The following is a 16956-nucleotide window of genomic DNA, read 5'->3' on the forward strand; positions in this document are numbered from 1 at the left end:
TAGGCCCCTTACTTTTCACGCTTTAAATGTTACCCTTGGGAGATATCATTAGGAAAATTGGTGTTATCTTTCACTGCTGTGCTGCAACCGCTGCATCCATGCCAGTTCTTGTTTTCATGGAAAAGCATATGTACACATAAGAGCCAACAAGATCACAAAGAAAGCTTGCTGGTGTGATATACTCACCTCAGGAAAACGGATGCCCTCACTGCTTTCCGACTGTTTATTGGCTGTCACCGCCAATAATGGAGCTGCACAAAAAAAGACAAATTAAACTCAATCTAATTAGCTCTAGCTCTGTCTGTCTGTGGAAAGAGACCAGTTTATAGTGGTGTAGGGCTGTATGGTCATACCTGTGAGCTCATTGATAGTCATTCTGTCTAAGACGTTGAAGGATGTGTCGAGTTTCAGTGGCTGACTGCAGCGTTGACACACAAAACTCACCTGCATGGTGTTGCTAGAAAACTTCAAACCCTCCATGTTTCTGTAGGGAACATAATACACACACCATTAAAGGAGTTTTTAGGATATTTATACACCAGTTCTTTCTGGTCCTCGAATCTGATTGGCTAATAAGAGTGTGATATTGGAGTCCAATAGAACTCCAAAAGCCGTTTCACCTTTTGTAATTGTATCACTCCGCTTGGATTGACACAAAACTGAAAAAATATTACTGTTTTTGTGCCCAGGAATGTATTTTTAAGAGGTTTTCAGGTGAGAATGTACTTGTTCATAGTTCAAATATGCAGTTTGTTAATAAAGACATTGTCTATTTGTAGCCAGATCTTCTGGAATTTACCGCTGGCTCTGATGGTTAAACATGAGATATTCCTTTTGGGTAAATCTAACAGGCAGTCTTCGGTCTCATTAATCTAGTATTTGTTCCAGAGCAAATAGCTTTGGCAAAATCTCATCAAGATTATGTAAATTCAAAGCGGCATATCAGAGCGCTGCTTGTGTACTTTTGACTGAATTGCCAAGCAACTTTTATGATGGCTGTTGTTGTTGTTATTAAATATTATTATTCAATAAATATTATCTCATATAAATAATAGTCGTATTTAATAATAGTGTTTAGCATTGACAAACGGTTTGTGTGTTCGTGATGGTGATTTTAGTTACATTTTTCCGCCTTTAGATGGCGTCAATAGACTGTTTTTACGAGTCAGCAGTAAAGACTTTTAAAATGAAAAATAAACACTGTTATAAACAGAAGATATTTTTATTTTCAACAACAGCTTGATGCAGCTAACAAATGTACTGAACAACGCTGTCATCGGAAATCACTCTTAACAAATGAAAGGATATTAATATTACGACAAATATAATGCTTTCCTCATCGGACATTCAAACTAATGTTTTATTGTGAATATTAGATGGAGTTGAAAATGAATGCTGTATCAGATGCAGGTAATCACACTTGCCCTGTCCATCTCTCCCTCATAATACTCTATTACACATAATTTAAAACTTTTAATGCAGTAATACAACAAACTTTTAATTAAGCAATTCAATGTTCTTTTGTTACTAGTTCTAAAGTGACGTTTTCAAATTAGTAATGGAGGCTTGAGCTCAGCTGTTCAACTGTCAAACTGAGATTTGAATCCATGGTGGAAGGAAGTAGTTCTGCACAAAAGAGGGTTTTTAAAGACAGCCGTGCCGATATACAGCCATATCTCACGTCTACTCGTGTGATATTGCACATATTTATCAACAAATATCAGATGAAGTGAGTCATACTGTTTTTATCCACTTTTAACTTTAATATTTAGTATGTCCACCTTTTGCAGCAATTACAGCAGCATATCTCTCTGGCATAGAGAACTTCAACACTAATGTTATCCCATGCCTTCTGCCACTCAAGTCAAAGGCTTTGCTTTGAATGTACAATAGATCTGTCCAGTTTATTTTACAACTTGCCCCAAATTTCCTTTGATGGAGTATGAGGTCTGGACTTCGAGGGGGCCAGTCTGTCATTTTGAAAATATGTTTTTAAATATGAAACTAAAACCACCAGTAGGTCGTGGCAAATCACTGTCTTAATGAAAGAGTCATCGAATCATTTGATTCATTAAAAAGGACTCATTCAGGAATAAAGCAAGTGATATTATGAATGTGATTGACCCTTCACAAACAGCGTGATTGACAGGCAATCACATCAATCATAATGCCAAATCCGCCATTTTGTCCGACAAACAAATCAGACAGGAGAGTAGCTTAACTTCGGTGGACTTAAACTTGAAAAATAATGTGTGTTTTGAGGTCTTTCCGTGGTTTAAATAAAATACGCTCTGATGTTCATTCATGTTTATTTTGTGCTTTAAGTAAATAAGACAAACGGTTCACGTGTTGATTCATCTAATAAGGCAAAACAGTGATGTGTCATGACACATTAAAGAGCCACAAAATGGTATTTATTGTTTGAATTTCTTAAAAAAAGACAACATTTTAAAACTGAGACCCTGTTTCATACCAGAAGTAACCTGCTCTGTCTTCTGTCTGTGTGTTGTTAGTTTCCTCTTTGTTCCTCAAGGTATTTCATTTACTGTGTAAGAACATGATGTGTAGTGTGAGAGCGGCATTTTGTTGGAACATAGCAACAGTAACTAAGGAGGGCAGGTTTTTGTGAAGGGTCAATTGATTAATTCCCTTAGCCGAATCATTCAAAACAAGGCTGCATTCACGAACCAAACGTTGCTCGCAGACACTCAACTCTTTTGATTTGGATTTATTTTGAAGGCAGTGGTTATTTGCATTATGTCATGCCATAAATTCTATTGAAACTAAGCAGAAAAAAAGTAGTATTTTCTTTGCAATAAGTGATAGTAATTATATGCTAATAATACTTAGTGCTCTGGGGTCGACAATATAATTGGCCCGGTGGCCCGGACGTGCTTTTAAAACCGTCAGGGCCACCAGATCGCTCCAACCACTAGCCCGGTGGGGCCAGTAAAAATAATGCCTCGATTAAAAAAAAAGTCTAATTTCACATTAATTACCTGTGGTTCTGTGTTTTGATTTCTGTTTAATCGTCTCGGTAACCACCGCTAACACGTTACGTGATCCCGACAGCCTTACAGATGCAGCGGGTTTATGCGCTCCGTGACGTCTGCACCGCCTTGCTCGCTCCCGCGGTTACGCGCGCAAACTGCACACTGCTGCTACTATTAAGCTAGGCTACATGTTTCTGAAACCCCCATCACCCGGCCAAACGCCGGGTAAAAAAAGAGAAGGCAAGGAAGAGAAAATCACCAGAGGAATTGAGGGAAATCGAAAGGGAATACGAAAAGAAAAGGCAGAGAAAGTTTCAGCCCCAGTGGCGAGACCGCTGGAATTGGCTGGGCTTAGGGGTGTGCGATATGACGATTTTTGATCGTGGACGATAAAAATGTCTCCACCATCTGCTTTTGAATAAATATCGTAGTATCGTGCTACAGCACACATTATGTCAAATCAGTTCTGGTGCCTCCGTCTCTATGTATTGTACAACAGGACATACAGCAGTAGAGTTACTCTGACAGGACACTGCACTTATTCGCGATCGCAAAAGTACATTATTTGCACACAAGCCTTGCTGGTTAAATGTTTCATTCGCGCGCTGGTCTGACGTGCGCTTTTTCTGAGCACAAACACCTGAAGCACGCGCACTAAAAAGCCTGTCTAACAGCGCCTGATTACTCAACTAACTTATCTTTTGCGCTAATACTGTCAAAACACACAAGGTTTACATACAGACTCAGTTGGTTATCTCTAAAATGAAAGTAAATAGTTAAGAGAGAAACGGATGCGTGCCTGTATATTAGATGCGTGCAGCTCTTAAAGGGACAGTACTAAACATGCTGTCGACTGTCATAGTTCATAGTTCAGGGATAGTTCACCCTAAAATTTTATTTCTGTCATTATTTACTCACTCACATGTTGTCCCAAACCTCTATTAATTTCTTGTGCTGAACACAAAAGAATATATTTTGAAGAATGAGGGTAACCAAACAGTTGCTGGTCTACATTGACTGATAGCAGGAAAGAAAAATCCTATGGAAGTCACTGAGGACCAGCAACTGTTTGGTTTTCCACCTTCTTCAAAATAGCATTTATGTTCAGCAGAAGAAAAACTCATTCAGGTTTAAAACAACTTTTGAGAAAATGATGGTATAAAAATAAAACATTATGACAGAATTGACAGACAGATGACAGAATATTTATTTTTGGGGGAACTATTCATTTAACGTTAACAAAACGCAAAGAGAAAAATCACTCACTATTCTTGACTGAAAATCTTTAATACAGTTGCTTTAGGAATCAGTCTATCTAGTGTTTTATTTTTATATTTGTTCATTCATTTTTATTGAATGCTCTGCTAAATACACCTATTGTACCTGAAAATAAAGCACCGTTTGTTTTATTTGTATATTATGTGTATTTGTAATGTGTATCTTTGTTCTTATTTTTTAATAAGAAAGATAGAATGATGACAAAGATTTTTATCTTCGCCCACTTTGGCCTAAATATCTGCCATGTCTTTTTTTTTGTTTTTGTTACCTTGAAAGGCTTTGTCTTTCTAGTTTGGCTGTAATGCTCAGACAACTTGTAAAACCAAAATAGTAAAACCAACATGACAAAGAATCGTGATAAAACCGTGAATCGTGATATTTCAAAAAAAAAAAAATTGTGATATGATATTTTTCCCATATCGCCCACCACTAGCTGGGCTACGATCAAGAAAAAAAGAGGTTTACTGTGAGCTCTGCAGATCAATGCCCACATATGCAGACAAGTAAGTTAGAGAAAAGTTAACGTGTATGAAACCTATGGTATGAACATAATATAATGAATTGCTGTGTGACTACAGAGAATGAATCCTATGCAATAGGTTTATTTGCACTTGTTTCATGTTTTTGCACAGTTTTGCTGCACTTTGCACTAAACCTACCTTAAAAAAAATAAATGCTATTCATGTTGTTCAAGCAAACTGTTCTTTTTCGTGATTATTGGGATCAATACCCGACGCGTTGACCTGGGCCAGTGAACTTCAAAAGAGGGCCAGTGGCAAATTTCCCTTATTGTCTACCCCTGGTGCTTATCCTTTTTATTGGCGCTATAGAGCAAATCAGAGAATACTGTTTGTTTAACTAAGTCACTAAATATTAACTTTTAGTTTTTAATTGCATAAAATCAGCAAGCTGCTAATATTCTGGTAAACAGCACTCTTCTTCCTCGACTGATATTACTTAACTATACTATATATGTTATAAATAGAACAACAATAACTTGAACAGACAAACCTCACTGCGTGAGAAAATGGCCGTGTGGCGTGAGAACAGTGCTGGCAGCCCTGGTTTACAAGATTGACAACAACTTACTTTAAGATATTTTTCAAGGTTATATGTTCCTTTGAAACCAAGAGAAGTTTTGTTGCAGGTATATATATATCAGGGCTCGACATTTACGCTTATCCACTTGTCCGGGACAAGTGAAAGTTTTGGACGGGCAAGTGAAAGAGAAATTTACTTGTCCAATTGGACAAGTAACTTGAAAATGTCAGTACCAAAAACAATAATATCTGCCTTTATTTGTGATATAGCCTCGCCTCGTTTGCGATAATATCATAATTGTTATTTTAACGATGTACGATTTCACATTATCGAGTATATTGCAAGAATCAAACAAAACACACCTACAGAGTGCACGCATACATTATGTAAAGAAGTCTAGTAATGTAGGTCAGACTAGCGCACGTGCGAGTGCGTCCTTTCACTGCATGATTCAGTATTAAAATGCATGAAGAATGATCAGAAAATTCAAGATATAGAGCTCATTATAATCAGTGATGCTGTCTACACTGCGATAGGGCACGACAAATACCCGACAGTAAACTGCTGCCGCGTTCTATTTATGACGAGCTGACACAAATTTCAAATGATTTTCAACGGTCGCTTTATCGCGTCCAGTATAAGCAGACTTTAGCTGATGCGACGCGGCACGTCCGGTGTAGACACAAAGGCTGTATCCGAAATCGCCCCCTATACCCTCAAATAGTTCACTATTTGAGGGGACAGCCATTTTAAGTGGTGTTCGAAACCATAGTGGATGTTCTCGAGTACTCTCATTCAATCCTACAATGCACCGAAAAAACGAGTGTACAACCGATGTACACTCAACGACTAGTGAATCCCCAGAATGCACTGTGAGTCGCGCGCAGAGTGAATTCCCACGTCTCACCAGAAGATGGTGCCCACAGCTGAATCATGTATACATTGATTTTAGAAGCACTCGTCCACGGCGTAATACAGCGTAATACAACAAAGGTACAAAATTTGTATTGGAGCTGCCCGTTTCAAATGATTAGTCCTTCAGGTGCACTCAGTGTCCGAATTCACTCACTCGTTTTCATTCACTCCTTCAAGTGAACTGTATGAGTGGACTAATGTAGGGAATAGTGAATGAGGGTATAGGGGGCGATTTCGGATACAGCCAAGCTGTGCCTCATTTAGAAGGCTGCGTCCTCCGGAGGTCTCATTCGAAGGATGCATTTTGCATGCTGTTTCATTTTAATTCTATTCTGTTGGCATACAGAGCCAAAAATATGAAAATTGTGTCAGTGTCCAAATATATATGGACCTGGCTGTATATACACACACACACACACCTAACTACTATATACATAGTCGCATCAAAAGAGCTATTGAAGTGCCATTGCTATTGGTATTAACATTATTTTGAAAAGGGAGCAAAAAAAGTTGTCTGAAAAATGTTTATAGCAATGCTGTTTAAAAGGAATTGCAAACTGCAAGACAATCACCGCACTTTTTTGTCTTGGCATAGCCACAGACAGGCATAGGAAGAATTTGCTGTGAACAACTGTGATTTGAATTAAAGGGATAGTTCACCTAAAAATGAAAATTAGCCAAAGATTTACTCACCATCAGGGCATTCTAGGCGTATCTGGACATCCATCTTTCAGACGAACACATTCGGAGAAGCTATATTCCACATTGTCCTGTCTGTTCCAATTTGTATAATTGCAGTGAATGGTGGCCCTGTTTGAATCCGAAAGAAAATACCCAGTACCCGGGATGTTTAAATAAGTTTGTGACAGGTGTTTTGTTTTGCTTTCTTCTCTGTACATGCGCGCTCGTCACTCTCTCCCTGGATCTTACGTTCGCCTTTCGTTATGCCTACGTCATACGCTCGGCCGCCTTGTCGTGAACGCGCCTGCTTGAGAGACCGGAAGCTGCACATTACAGTTTATAAAGTTTTAAGAATCAACATTTATCTTAAACTAACGCATCGTTTCGCTTCAGAAGGCCTTTATTAACACCCCGGAGCCGTGTGGAGTAGTTTTTGATGGACGCATACTTTTTTCGGATTCAGAAACAGGGCACCATTCACTGCAATTATACAGACTGTAGACAGGACCATGTGGAATATAACTCTAAATGTGTTCGTTTGAAAGAGGAATGTCAGACACACCTAGGATGCCCTCAGGGCGAGTAAATGTTTGGCTAATTTTCACTTTTGGGTGAACTATCCCTTTAAACTGGTTGACACAACAAATCAAAAAGGTACATAATAGTGAAACCATGGTTTTGGCCATCACAGACCACTGTATTGTGGCGCTCTTCCACTGCTCTTCCAAGACGAAAACCGCTGCTGAGCAAAAAGAACATAAAGGCTCATCTCAGTTTTGCCAGAAAACATCTTGATGATCCCCAAGACATTTGGGAAAATACTGTGGACTGACAAGACAAAAGTTTAACTTTTTGGAAGGTGTGTGTCCCATTACATCTGGCGTAAAAGTAACACAGCATTTCAGAAAAAGAACATCATACCAACAGTAAAATATGGTGGTGGTAGTGAGATGGTCTGGGGCTGTTTTGCTGCTTCAGGTCCTGGAAGACTTGCTGTGATAAATGGAACCATGAATTCAGCTGTCTACCAAAAAATCCTGAAGGACAATGTCCGGCCATCTGTTCGTGACCTCAAGCTGAAGCGAACTTGGGTTCTGCAGCAGGACAATGATCCAAAACACACCAGCAAATCCACCTCTGAATGGCTGAAGAAAAACAAAATGAAGGCTTTGGAGTGGCCTAGTCAAAGTCCTGACCTGAATCCTATTGAGATGATGTGGCATGACCTTAAAAAGGCGGTTCATGCTCGAAAACCCTCCAATGTGGCTGAATTACAACAATTCTGCCAAGATGAGTGGGCCAAAATTCCTCCACAGCGCTGTAACAGACTCATTGCAAGTTATCGCAAACGCTTGATTGCAGTTGTTGCTGTTAAGGGTGGCCCAACCAGTTATTAGGTTTAGGGGGCAAGCACTTTTTCACACAGGGCCATGTGGGTTTGGATTTTGTTTTCACTTCATAATAAAAAACTTAATTTAAAAACTGCATGTTGTGTTTACTTGTGTTACCTTTGATTAATATTTAAATTTGTTTGATGATCTGAAACATTAAAGTGTGACAAACATGCAAAAAAAAAAAAAAAATCAGGAAGGGGGCCAACACTTTTTCACACCACTGTATATTTAACACGGATAAGGAAAACAAAAAAAAAACTAAACAAAATATGAACGAGAAGGACCAAGCGAGACGGAACTCAAATTGATAATTCAATCAAAACTAAAAATTCTAAAAAAAAAAGATTTACTCACCCTATAAGACTTTCGTTCATCTTTAGACAACCAATAAAGATCTCTTACAAATTAGTTTTCAGGGACTAGTGTGAATAAATCTATATTTAAAGGGGTCATATGATGTTATTTCAAGTTTTCCTTTCTCTTTGGAGTGTTACAAGCTGATTGTGCATAGATAAGATCCCTGAAGTTGCAAAGACTAAAGTCTCAAAACTAAAGAGATATTCTTTATCAAAGTTAAGACTCTGCCACGCCCCCCTAAAGCGGCTCATTCAAACACGCCCCCACATGTCTACGTCACGATGTGGAAATATTTGCGTAATTCCACCCAAATGTTCACACAAGGAAAGAAGGCATGGTTTCAGTAACTGCAGTAGTGTTGATGCAGTGTGTCAGGGAGACGCTGGGTGTTTCTAGGCGAAAGCAAAAGCACTTTATTTGGCCTTCCTAAAGTAGATGCATTTAGGAATCATTAAGATTACTTACAGCAGAACGGCACAACCCAGATGTTCGAATTTGTGCAACGCATTTTATGGACAACCGTTTCGTCAACCTAGGAGAGGAGATAATTCTGAATTTGCTATGACAATCTGGCGCTTCTGAATCAGCTACTGTATGTTTTGTTATTAGTTTAAGTATTTTCTATTGACTGTTCAAATGCAGAGTTGCGTGTCGTGTGTGTGAGAGAGAGAGAGAGAGAGAGAGAGAGAGAGAGTGGGTCACATCACAGTGGAGTCCGTCATGTGACTCTGTTCCCCTTTCGGGCTTGTACTGATGGTAAAACTAAGGACATTATTAACTGGCTTTACTTTTATTTTGAAAGCTGAACCTCGCGATTATGGAAAGAGGCGTTACATTTCCGACGAGTGCTTGTGGTGTTTGCAATGTGCCAGTTGGCCAATCAGAGCAGACTGTGCTTGTTGGAAGGAGGGACTTTGTAGAAAAAGCGTTTGAGAGAGGCGGGGCATAGAGCACCTACAATAATGAATAGCATTTGAAAAATAATGTGTTTTTTGAACATTAAAGCATATCAACATGTTCTGTTACACCAAACACACAAAATAATGATCTTTAAAAAAGCATCATATGACCTCTTTAAATGCAAAGAGACAAGATAGTCTATGCATGACCTGACATTTTATTCGTATCCAAAACGAGGCGATCTGAACATTATGAGCTGAACATTATTATAAACACTCTCATGCTGTGTAGGTTTCATTCATACTCGAACCCGGAGGGTGCTCTTGCACTGAAAGTCCAATCTGGACTCATACAAGTATTTTATGACGGAACACAGCGGTAATCTCTGCAGCTAAACTGAAACGTAAAAACACACGATTGCAACAATATATGGTTTATGTGTGTTTTTCAAGTCATCTCCAGGTAATATGTAGGAAAATACAGGAATAAAATATAGAATATAAATTTGTTCTCGCGTGAGACTCACTCACGTTTGAGCTATTGTGTGTGTTTGTAATTTGATCAATGCTTATATGTGAATAAATGCCTTCTGTTTAACATCTAAAGCGGCCGATTGTGGATTGAATCTGCTCGCTGTGTAACACTTAAGGTGACGTTTTCCATACCTTATGTTCCATACCTTTTAATTAAGGATTTACTTTTCCCCAAGGGTAAATTAGTATTATTTTCCAAAGCTGATTTTGATCTTGTAGTTCCTTTCTGTGTAAAACTGTTTGTTTGTTTATGATTGATTGAGACATACCCACCAGGGGTAGACAATAAGGGAAATTTGTCTTTTGAAGTTCACTGGCCCAGGTCAACGCGTCGGGTATTGATCCCAATAATCACGAAAAAGAACAGTTTGCTTTAACAACATGAATAGCATTTATTTTTTTTAAGGTAGGTTTAGTGCAAAGTGCAGCAAAACTGTGCAAAAACATGAAACAAGTGCAAATAAACCTATTGCATAGGATTCATTCTCTGTAGTCACACAGCAATTCATTATATTATGTTCATACCATAGGTTTCATACACGTTAACTTTTCTCTAACTTACTTGTCTGCATATGTGGGCATTGATCTGCAGAGCTCACAGTAAACCTCTTTTTTTTTCTTGATCGTAGCCCAGCTAGGGGTGGGCGATATGGGAAAAATATCATATCACGATTTTTTTTAGAAATATCACGATTCACGATTTTATCACGATTCTTTGTCATGTTGGTTTTACAAGTTGTCTGAGCATTACAGCCAAACTAGAAAGACAAAGCCTTTCAAGGTAACAAAAAACAAAAAAAAAGACATGGCAGATATTTAGGCCAAAGTGGGCGAAGATAAAAATCTTTGTCATCATTCTATCTTTCTTATTTTTTAATAAGAACAAAGATACAAATTACAAATACACATAATATACAAATAAAACAAACAGTGCTTTATTTTCAGGTACAATAGGTGTATTTAGCAGACCATTCAATGAAATTGAATGAACAAATATAAAAATAAAACACTAGATAGACTGATTCCTAAAGCAACTGTATTAAAGATTTTCAGTCAAGAATAGTGAGGGATTTTTCTCTTTGCGGTTTGATTTTTTATTATAATGTTTTATTTTTATACCATCATTTACTCAAAAGTTGTTTTAAACCTGAATGAGTTTCTTTCTTCTGCTGAACATAAATGCTATTTTGAAGAAGGTGGAAAACCAATCAGTTGCTGGTCCTCAGTGACTTCCATAGGATTGTTCTTTCCTGCTATCAAAGTCAATGTAGACCAGCAACTGTTTGGTTACCCTCATTCTTCAAAATGTCTTATTTTGGGTTCAGCACAAGAAATTAATAGAGGTTTGGGAAACATGTGAGTAAATAATGACAGAAATTAAATTTTAGTGTGAACTATCCCTTTAATGACAGTCGACAGCATGTTTAGTGTCCTGTCCCTTTAAGAGCTGCACGCATCTAATGGCACGCATCCGTTTCTCTCTTAACTATTTACTTTCATTTTAGAGATAACCAACTGAGTCTGTATGTAAACCTTGTGTGTTTTGACAGTATTAGCGCAAAAGATAAGTTAGTTGAGTAATCAGGCGCTGTTAGACAGGCTTTTTAGTGCGCGTGCTTCAGGTGTATGTGCTCAGAAAAAGCGCACGTCAGATCAGCGCGCGAATTAAACATTTAACCAGCAAGGCTTGTGTGCAAATAATGTACTTTTGCGATCATGAATAAGTGCAGTGTCCTGTCAGAGTAACTCTACTGCTGTATTTGGTGTTGTACAGAATATAGAGACGGAGGAGCCAGAACTGTATTTGATATAATGTGTGCTGCAGCACGATACTACCATATTTCTTCAAAAGCAGATCGTGGAGACATTTTTATCGTCCACAATCAAAAATCGTCATATCGCACACCCTAAGCCCAGCCAATTCCAGCGGTCTCACCACTGGGGCTGAAACTTTCTCTGCCTTTTCTTTTCGTATTCCCTTTCCCTCAATTCCTCTGGTGATTTTCTCTTCCTTGCCTTCTCTTTTTTACCCGGCGTTTGGCCGGGTGATGGGGGTTTCAGAAACATGTAGCCTAGCTTAATAGTAGCTATAGGTAGGTGCTGAGCAGCGGTGCAGACGGAGCGCATAAACCCGCTGCATCTGTAAGGCTGTCGGGATCACGTAACGTGTTAGCGGTGGTTACCGAGACGATTAAACAGAAATCAAAACACAGAACCACAGGTAATTAAAGTGAAATTAGACTTTTTTTAATCGAGGCATTATTTTTACTGGCCCCACCGGGCTAGTGGTTGGAGCGATCTGGTGGCCCTGACGGTTTTAAAAGTACGTCCGGGCCACCGGGCCAATTATATTGTCGACCCCAGCCCACACATGCAAGTTTTTTCTAATTTAAAAAATATTGTCTTTTTATTAAAACATCTTTCTCCTTTTTCGCATAAAGTAATGTTATCTTTTAAACCGCTGTATATATTGTCAAATAAACATTTATTTGACTATATCAATAATGTATTTTGAACTACAGATATTGTAATTTCCATCACCTGACCATTCTTTTCTTTTCTGACTACATTTATTTTTGCTATTTTCTTTTTTATCCAATCACTTCAATTATATATATGCTATATATATTGCAAGTACTCTGATTATACAGTATATCAATCATACACCTATAAAACACTTTGAGAACTTTGCAGAAATTGTATTGCTTAAACTTGCGTTCATTACCAATATGCAAGTGCTAATTTCTCAGCAATCCAAACGGCATTATCATTAACTTCAACTAACATTACATTTATTTGGTTTTTATAAGATCCTATTCTAGATTATTAAAGTTCTATGTGGTGTCTAGGTGCGTTCCATTCGACCGTAAGAGGACTGATAAGTGGACTTCACAGGGTGTTCCACCATCTTAAAGGGATAGTTCACCCAACAATTTAAATTCTGTCATTAATTACTCACCCTCATGTCGTTCCAATTATTCGTGCATGTCGTTGTCACATTGACTATTTTTCTGGATCTTGAACATGGTAGGACCCTTGCTGTCAATGCAGGGTCAGAGAGCCCCCGGATTTTATCAAAAATGTCTTCATTTGTGTCCCGTACATGAATGAACGTCTTACGGGTTTGGAACAACATGAGAGTGAGTAATTAATGACAGAGAGTTTTCATTTTGAGTGAACTATCCCTTTAAGTGAGAGATTATAATCTGAAGGGAGGGAACATGTTCAATTCAAAGGGCACTACAAATGGCATAGGGAATAAGGTAACATTGATACATCACTTCACAGAAAGTGGCGAGGAAAAATACCTGTCATTGCATTGCATCTCCAGTTAGAGCTAATGATGGAGCAGAGCGAAAGAGTTTTTTAAGGTGCTACAATGAAGTGGTTGCAATAAATGTTGTTAGTATTTACTATTGGTTATGGCGATGAATATTGCATTTGCATAATGTATTGTATGAATAGGTGATAGTAAGTAAAACCAGCAAGAAACAGCTAAGGCTCTGTCATTATTATTTGACTTTATTTAAGTTAAGTTATCTCAGAAGAGTTAACTATAAAGGCTGCGTGTGCACGAGATGAGACCACAACAATCTGTTAATAGTCCAAACATATACATTTTAACTATATAAGATAAATAATTGTATATGTATTTTAGACATAGAGATTGTAGACATAGACTGTAAGGATTTTAGATGCATTTAAATTTAAAAGTAAAATAAATTACAATATTTATGTTACATCATAATGCCCTGTCATTGCATTTCTTTGATATCGTTTCAAGTGAGCGATTATTGTCAGCAAAGTCTACTTAAACGGATATTCCGTGCTTCTAGGGAGTAGGGGGCAATGCACACTCCTTAGGCACCTAAATTAAGCTTTGTTTTAGCAGCTCCATTCACTATGCAACTATAATTTATAGCTTCAAAGATCTCAATAAAGTTCGATGGACAGCTAATAAAGCTTATTTTCCGGCCCCATGCTGAAACAATTATAGGTACATCATTTCTAGACGAAACTATTATTCGATTTTATCATATTAAAAAGTACCTTTCAATTGCCGTCTCCTTACGGGATCAGTGTACTTCCTGTTTACTGCTTCTTCTTCTTCTTCATTGGTGTTTATTGGCGGTTGGCAAACCAACTTGTAGGTGCATTACCACCACCGACTGGACTGGAGTGTGGATCAGAATACGTGCTTATGGGATTGACATAACGCCAGAAAGAAATAAAAAAATAAAAAATAAATAAATAAACCAAACCCTGTTTACTGCTAGCAGGGGAAATGACGTTGTGAAATTCCTGTAAAAAATAAAACAAGCCACGGCGGGCGTGGCTTTTGAACTACTAACAAACAAGTGGAATCGGAATTGTTATGCTCTTTATGGGTCATTTCGATCATGTAATAAAGCTGAAGCGACACACGTTCACTTAGATGGATTGTTCTCCAACCTTATTTAAAAAAAAAAAAAAAAACTGAAGGTATGGCAAGCCGTTTTAGCATTTAATACACATGATTACTAGTTTTGACTAGTCAAAATACGAATTCCAGATATTTACTATATTTTTATATTGGCTAATATTTTGACCCATCTTAATTATCATTAAGATATCTACAATGTAATTATGAAATTACCGATAATAAACTGAAGATAGGGGAGAGCGGGGCACAAAGTAACACTTTTTGACTTTCTCAAATTGTGTAAATCCACATGGGGTTCAGAGTATGATTTTTGCTTTGTTTCATGATTACAGTGTATACGTTTTTCTTTATTTACCCTCAAAAATTGGAAGTGAAATGTGACAACATGCCCCATAGGTGGGGTACATTTAACATCTAAGGGGCGCGTTGTAACGACCATATGACAGCCTAAAAATGTATCTGATTTTATGAAAAAAAAAAATATACAAGACAATGAAATGTCACAAAAACTGTGGATATGGATAGGGACATAGTTCAGAGCACTTTTTACATGATAGATGAGTGGTTGTGAAAGTGTATGTTTTAACATTGCATGCAATTGCCACGCAGCACATGTTAATTGTAATATTGACCTTATTTGGAAGTAATCCTGATTAATTTCTTTCACAGAATCATGTCAAATGCCTTAATGGTGAAATTCAATATGAGGGGTGGCCAACTTTATACTATGTAATTCAAGGTAATTTTGGCTTTTATGACATTCAAAAAATATCTTGTTCCTTGTTTATTATTTGTGTAATTTTTATTGGTAAACATTTTGGAAAATAAAAATTGAAAGACTCTAAAAAAATAGTCACATACGTGTTAACTGTGATCCTGTACTTTTGTTTTCTTGTTTAAATAATGGCTGCTTAACATTAATGTAAAACTGTTAGAGAAAATTGCCACAGATTTAGAATTAACCACATTCTACTATTTATTTTTTACTATTTAGAATTATTTTCTTGTTTGTATAGTAGCTGTTTAACAAATGGAAGACATTTTTTTTTTTTTTTAATATTCACATTAAAATATGTTGTGTTAAATTACAGCACTTTTCTTTTCGTTTAAGTTTACAAATAATGTGTTGTTTGTAATGCACACATGGATAAAACGTTATATAGACGTTCAGGTCAGGACAGATTTTGGACCTTTTTAGAACCTTTGTGCCTGTGTAAATTGATATGTAAGATGTGTACACCTAAAGACATAAGTGATTGCCTTTAACGACGTTACAGAATGAGTGTGTTATTTTATATGCAGGCTTATATGCTTAAATTAATACATTAAATTAACACAAAATAGACATCCAGAAGATGACACATTTAGACGTCCAGGGAAGTGCAGAAACGACGTGTAATTCGCAGCCAGAAGACGTCGGTTCAATTTTCATTTTGGATATATTTTTTTAACCATGATGGGACATGTCGGAGGGACATCTTCCAAATGTTTGCTGGGTATTCTTACCCTGTTCAGTCCTCTTAAACCTGGCCGGCCGCAGCTTCTCCACTCTGAGGAGGATTTCTCTGACTGAGACAGCACCGGTTAAAAAAAATAAAAAAAGCGCATTCGGATGGAGAATCCACGCAGTGTCCGTACTGAGTCCGCAAAGTGACAGTGCGCGGTCCGGAGGCGGAGCATATTCTGGGCGAATGACCGAACAGAGTCTGACTTTACAGCGGAGCTGCCGACTTGAGGGATATTTAATCAGGGATGTTTCATAAAAGTAGGCTACATGTGATATTTAAATCAGAAATCATATTACTTTGTTGTGTTTATTTGTATATAACATTGTCACTTTTCTAGACCTGTTCTGCACACTCTACAGACATCCAAGAAAACCCTTTGCAAGACGTTCAAATTTTGAACCTCATATCTATGTTTTTTTTCCGTTTGAAATGTACTTGAGTTAAAGTAAAATTACCCATCTTTAAATCTACTCTTAAAAGTACAAATTAGAAGTAAATGTGACAGAGTATGTACTTCGTTACTACCCACCTTTAATGTACACAAAAAACATCTGCAACATTTTAGTTGGAAGGTTAGTTTAAATGGGGATAAAAAATAAAAGCCTAAATATAACAATTAGAGAATGTTGTGTATAAGTTTTTTAACACAATTAACATTCTAGGAACAATATTTCATGGTTGCAAATAATACTTAAAAAATAACCACCCTGCAATGTTCTATATAATAATATTTTTATAAAAAATGTTTTTTTTATGGTGGTAAAAAAAATAAAAAAATCCTAGAACGTTATTACTAATGTTGGGGGAGCAGTTTGTGTTTGCTTGGCTTTGCCTATGTGTGACATGCCAATTTAAAGGGGTCATATAATGCGATTTCAAGTTTTCCTTTCTCTTTGGAGTGTTATGATCCCTGAAGTTGCAAAGACAAAATTC

The 16956-nt window shown here is 37.3% G+C and overlaps 1 protein-coding gene across 2 annotated transcripts in view; it reads right to left on the bottom strand.

Annotated features, from left to right (window-relative positions):
- becn1 (beclin 1, autophagy related) overlaps nucleotides 1-14319 on the bottom strand; it is a 40618-nt gene extending 26299 nt beyond the window's left edge. Inside the window, exons 1-4 of one of the 2 annotated variants that reach the window (XM_079376460.1) lie at nucleotides 14143-14212; nucleotides 6921-7037; nucleotides 354-484; nucleotides 187-251 (exon numbers count right to left, since the gene is read on the bottom strand). In XM_079376460.1, coding sequence (XP_079232586.1) covers nucleotides 187-251; nucleotides 354-480 — 192 coding nt within the window. In that variant the 5' untranslated portion in view covers nucleotides 481-484; nucleotides 6921-7037; nucleotides 14143-14212. Of the gene's footprint in view, nucleotides 1-186; nucleotides 252-353; nucleotides 485-6920; nucleotides 7038-14142 lie in introns of both variants that reach the window. The other variant, XM_079376459.1, reaches the window with a different exon arrangement.
- Between the last annotated feature and the right edge of the window lie 2637 nt (nucleotides 14320-16956).

The sequence above is a fragment of the Barbus barbus genome (assembly GCF_936440315.1).
Source record: "Barbus barbus genome assembly, chromosome: 24".
Classification (NCBI taxonomy): Eukaryota; Metazoa; Chordata; class Actinopteri; order Cypriniformes; family Cyprinidae; genus Barbus; species Barbus barbus.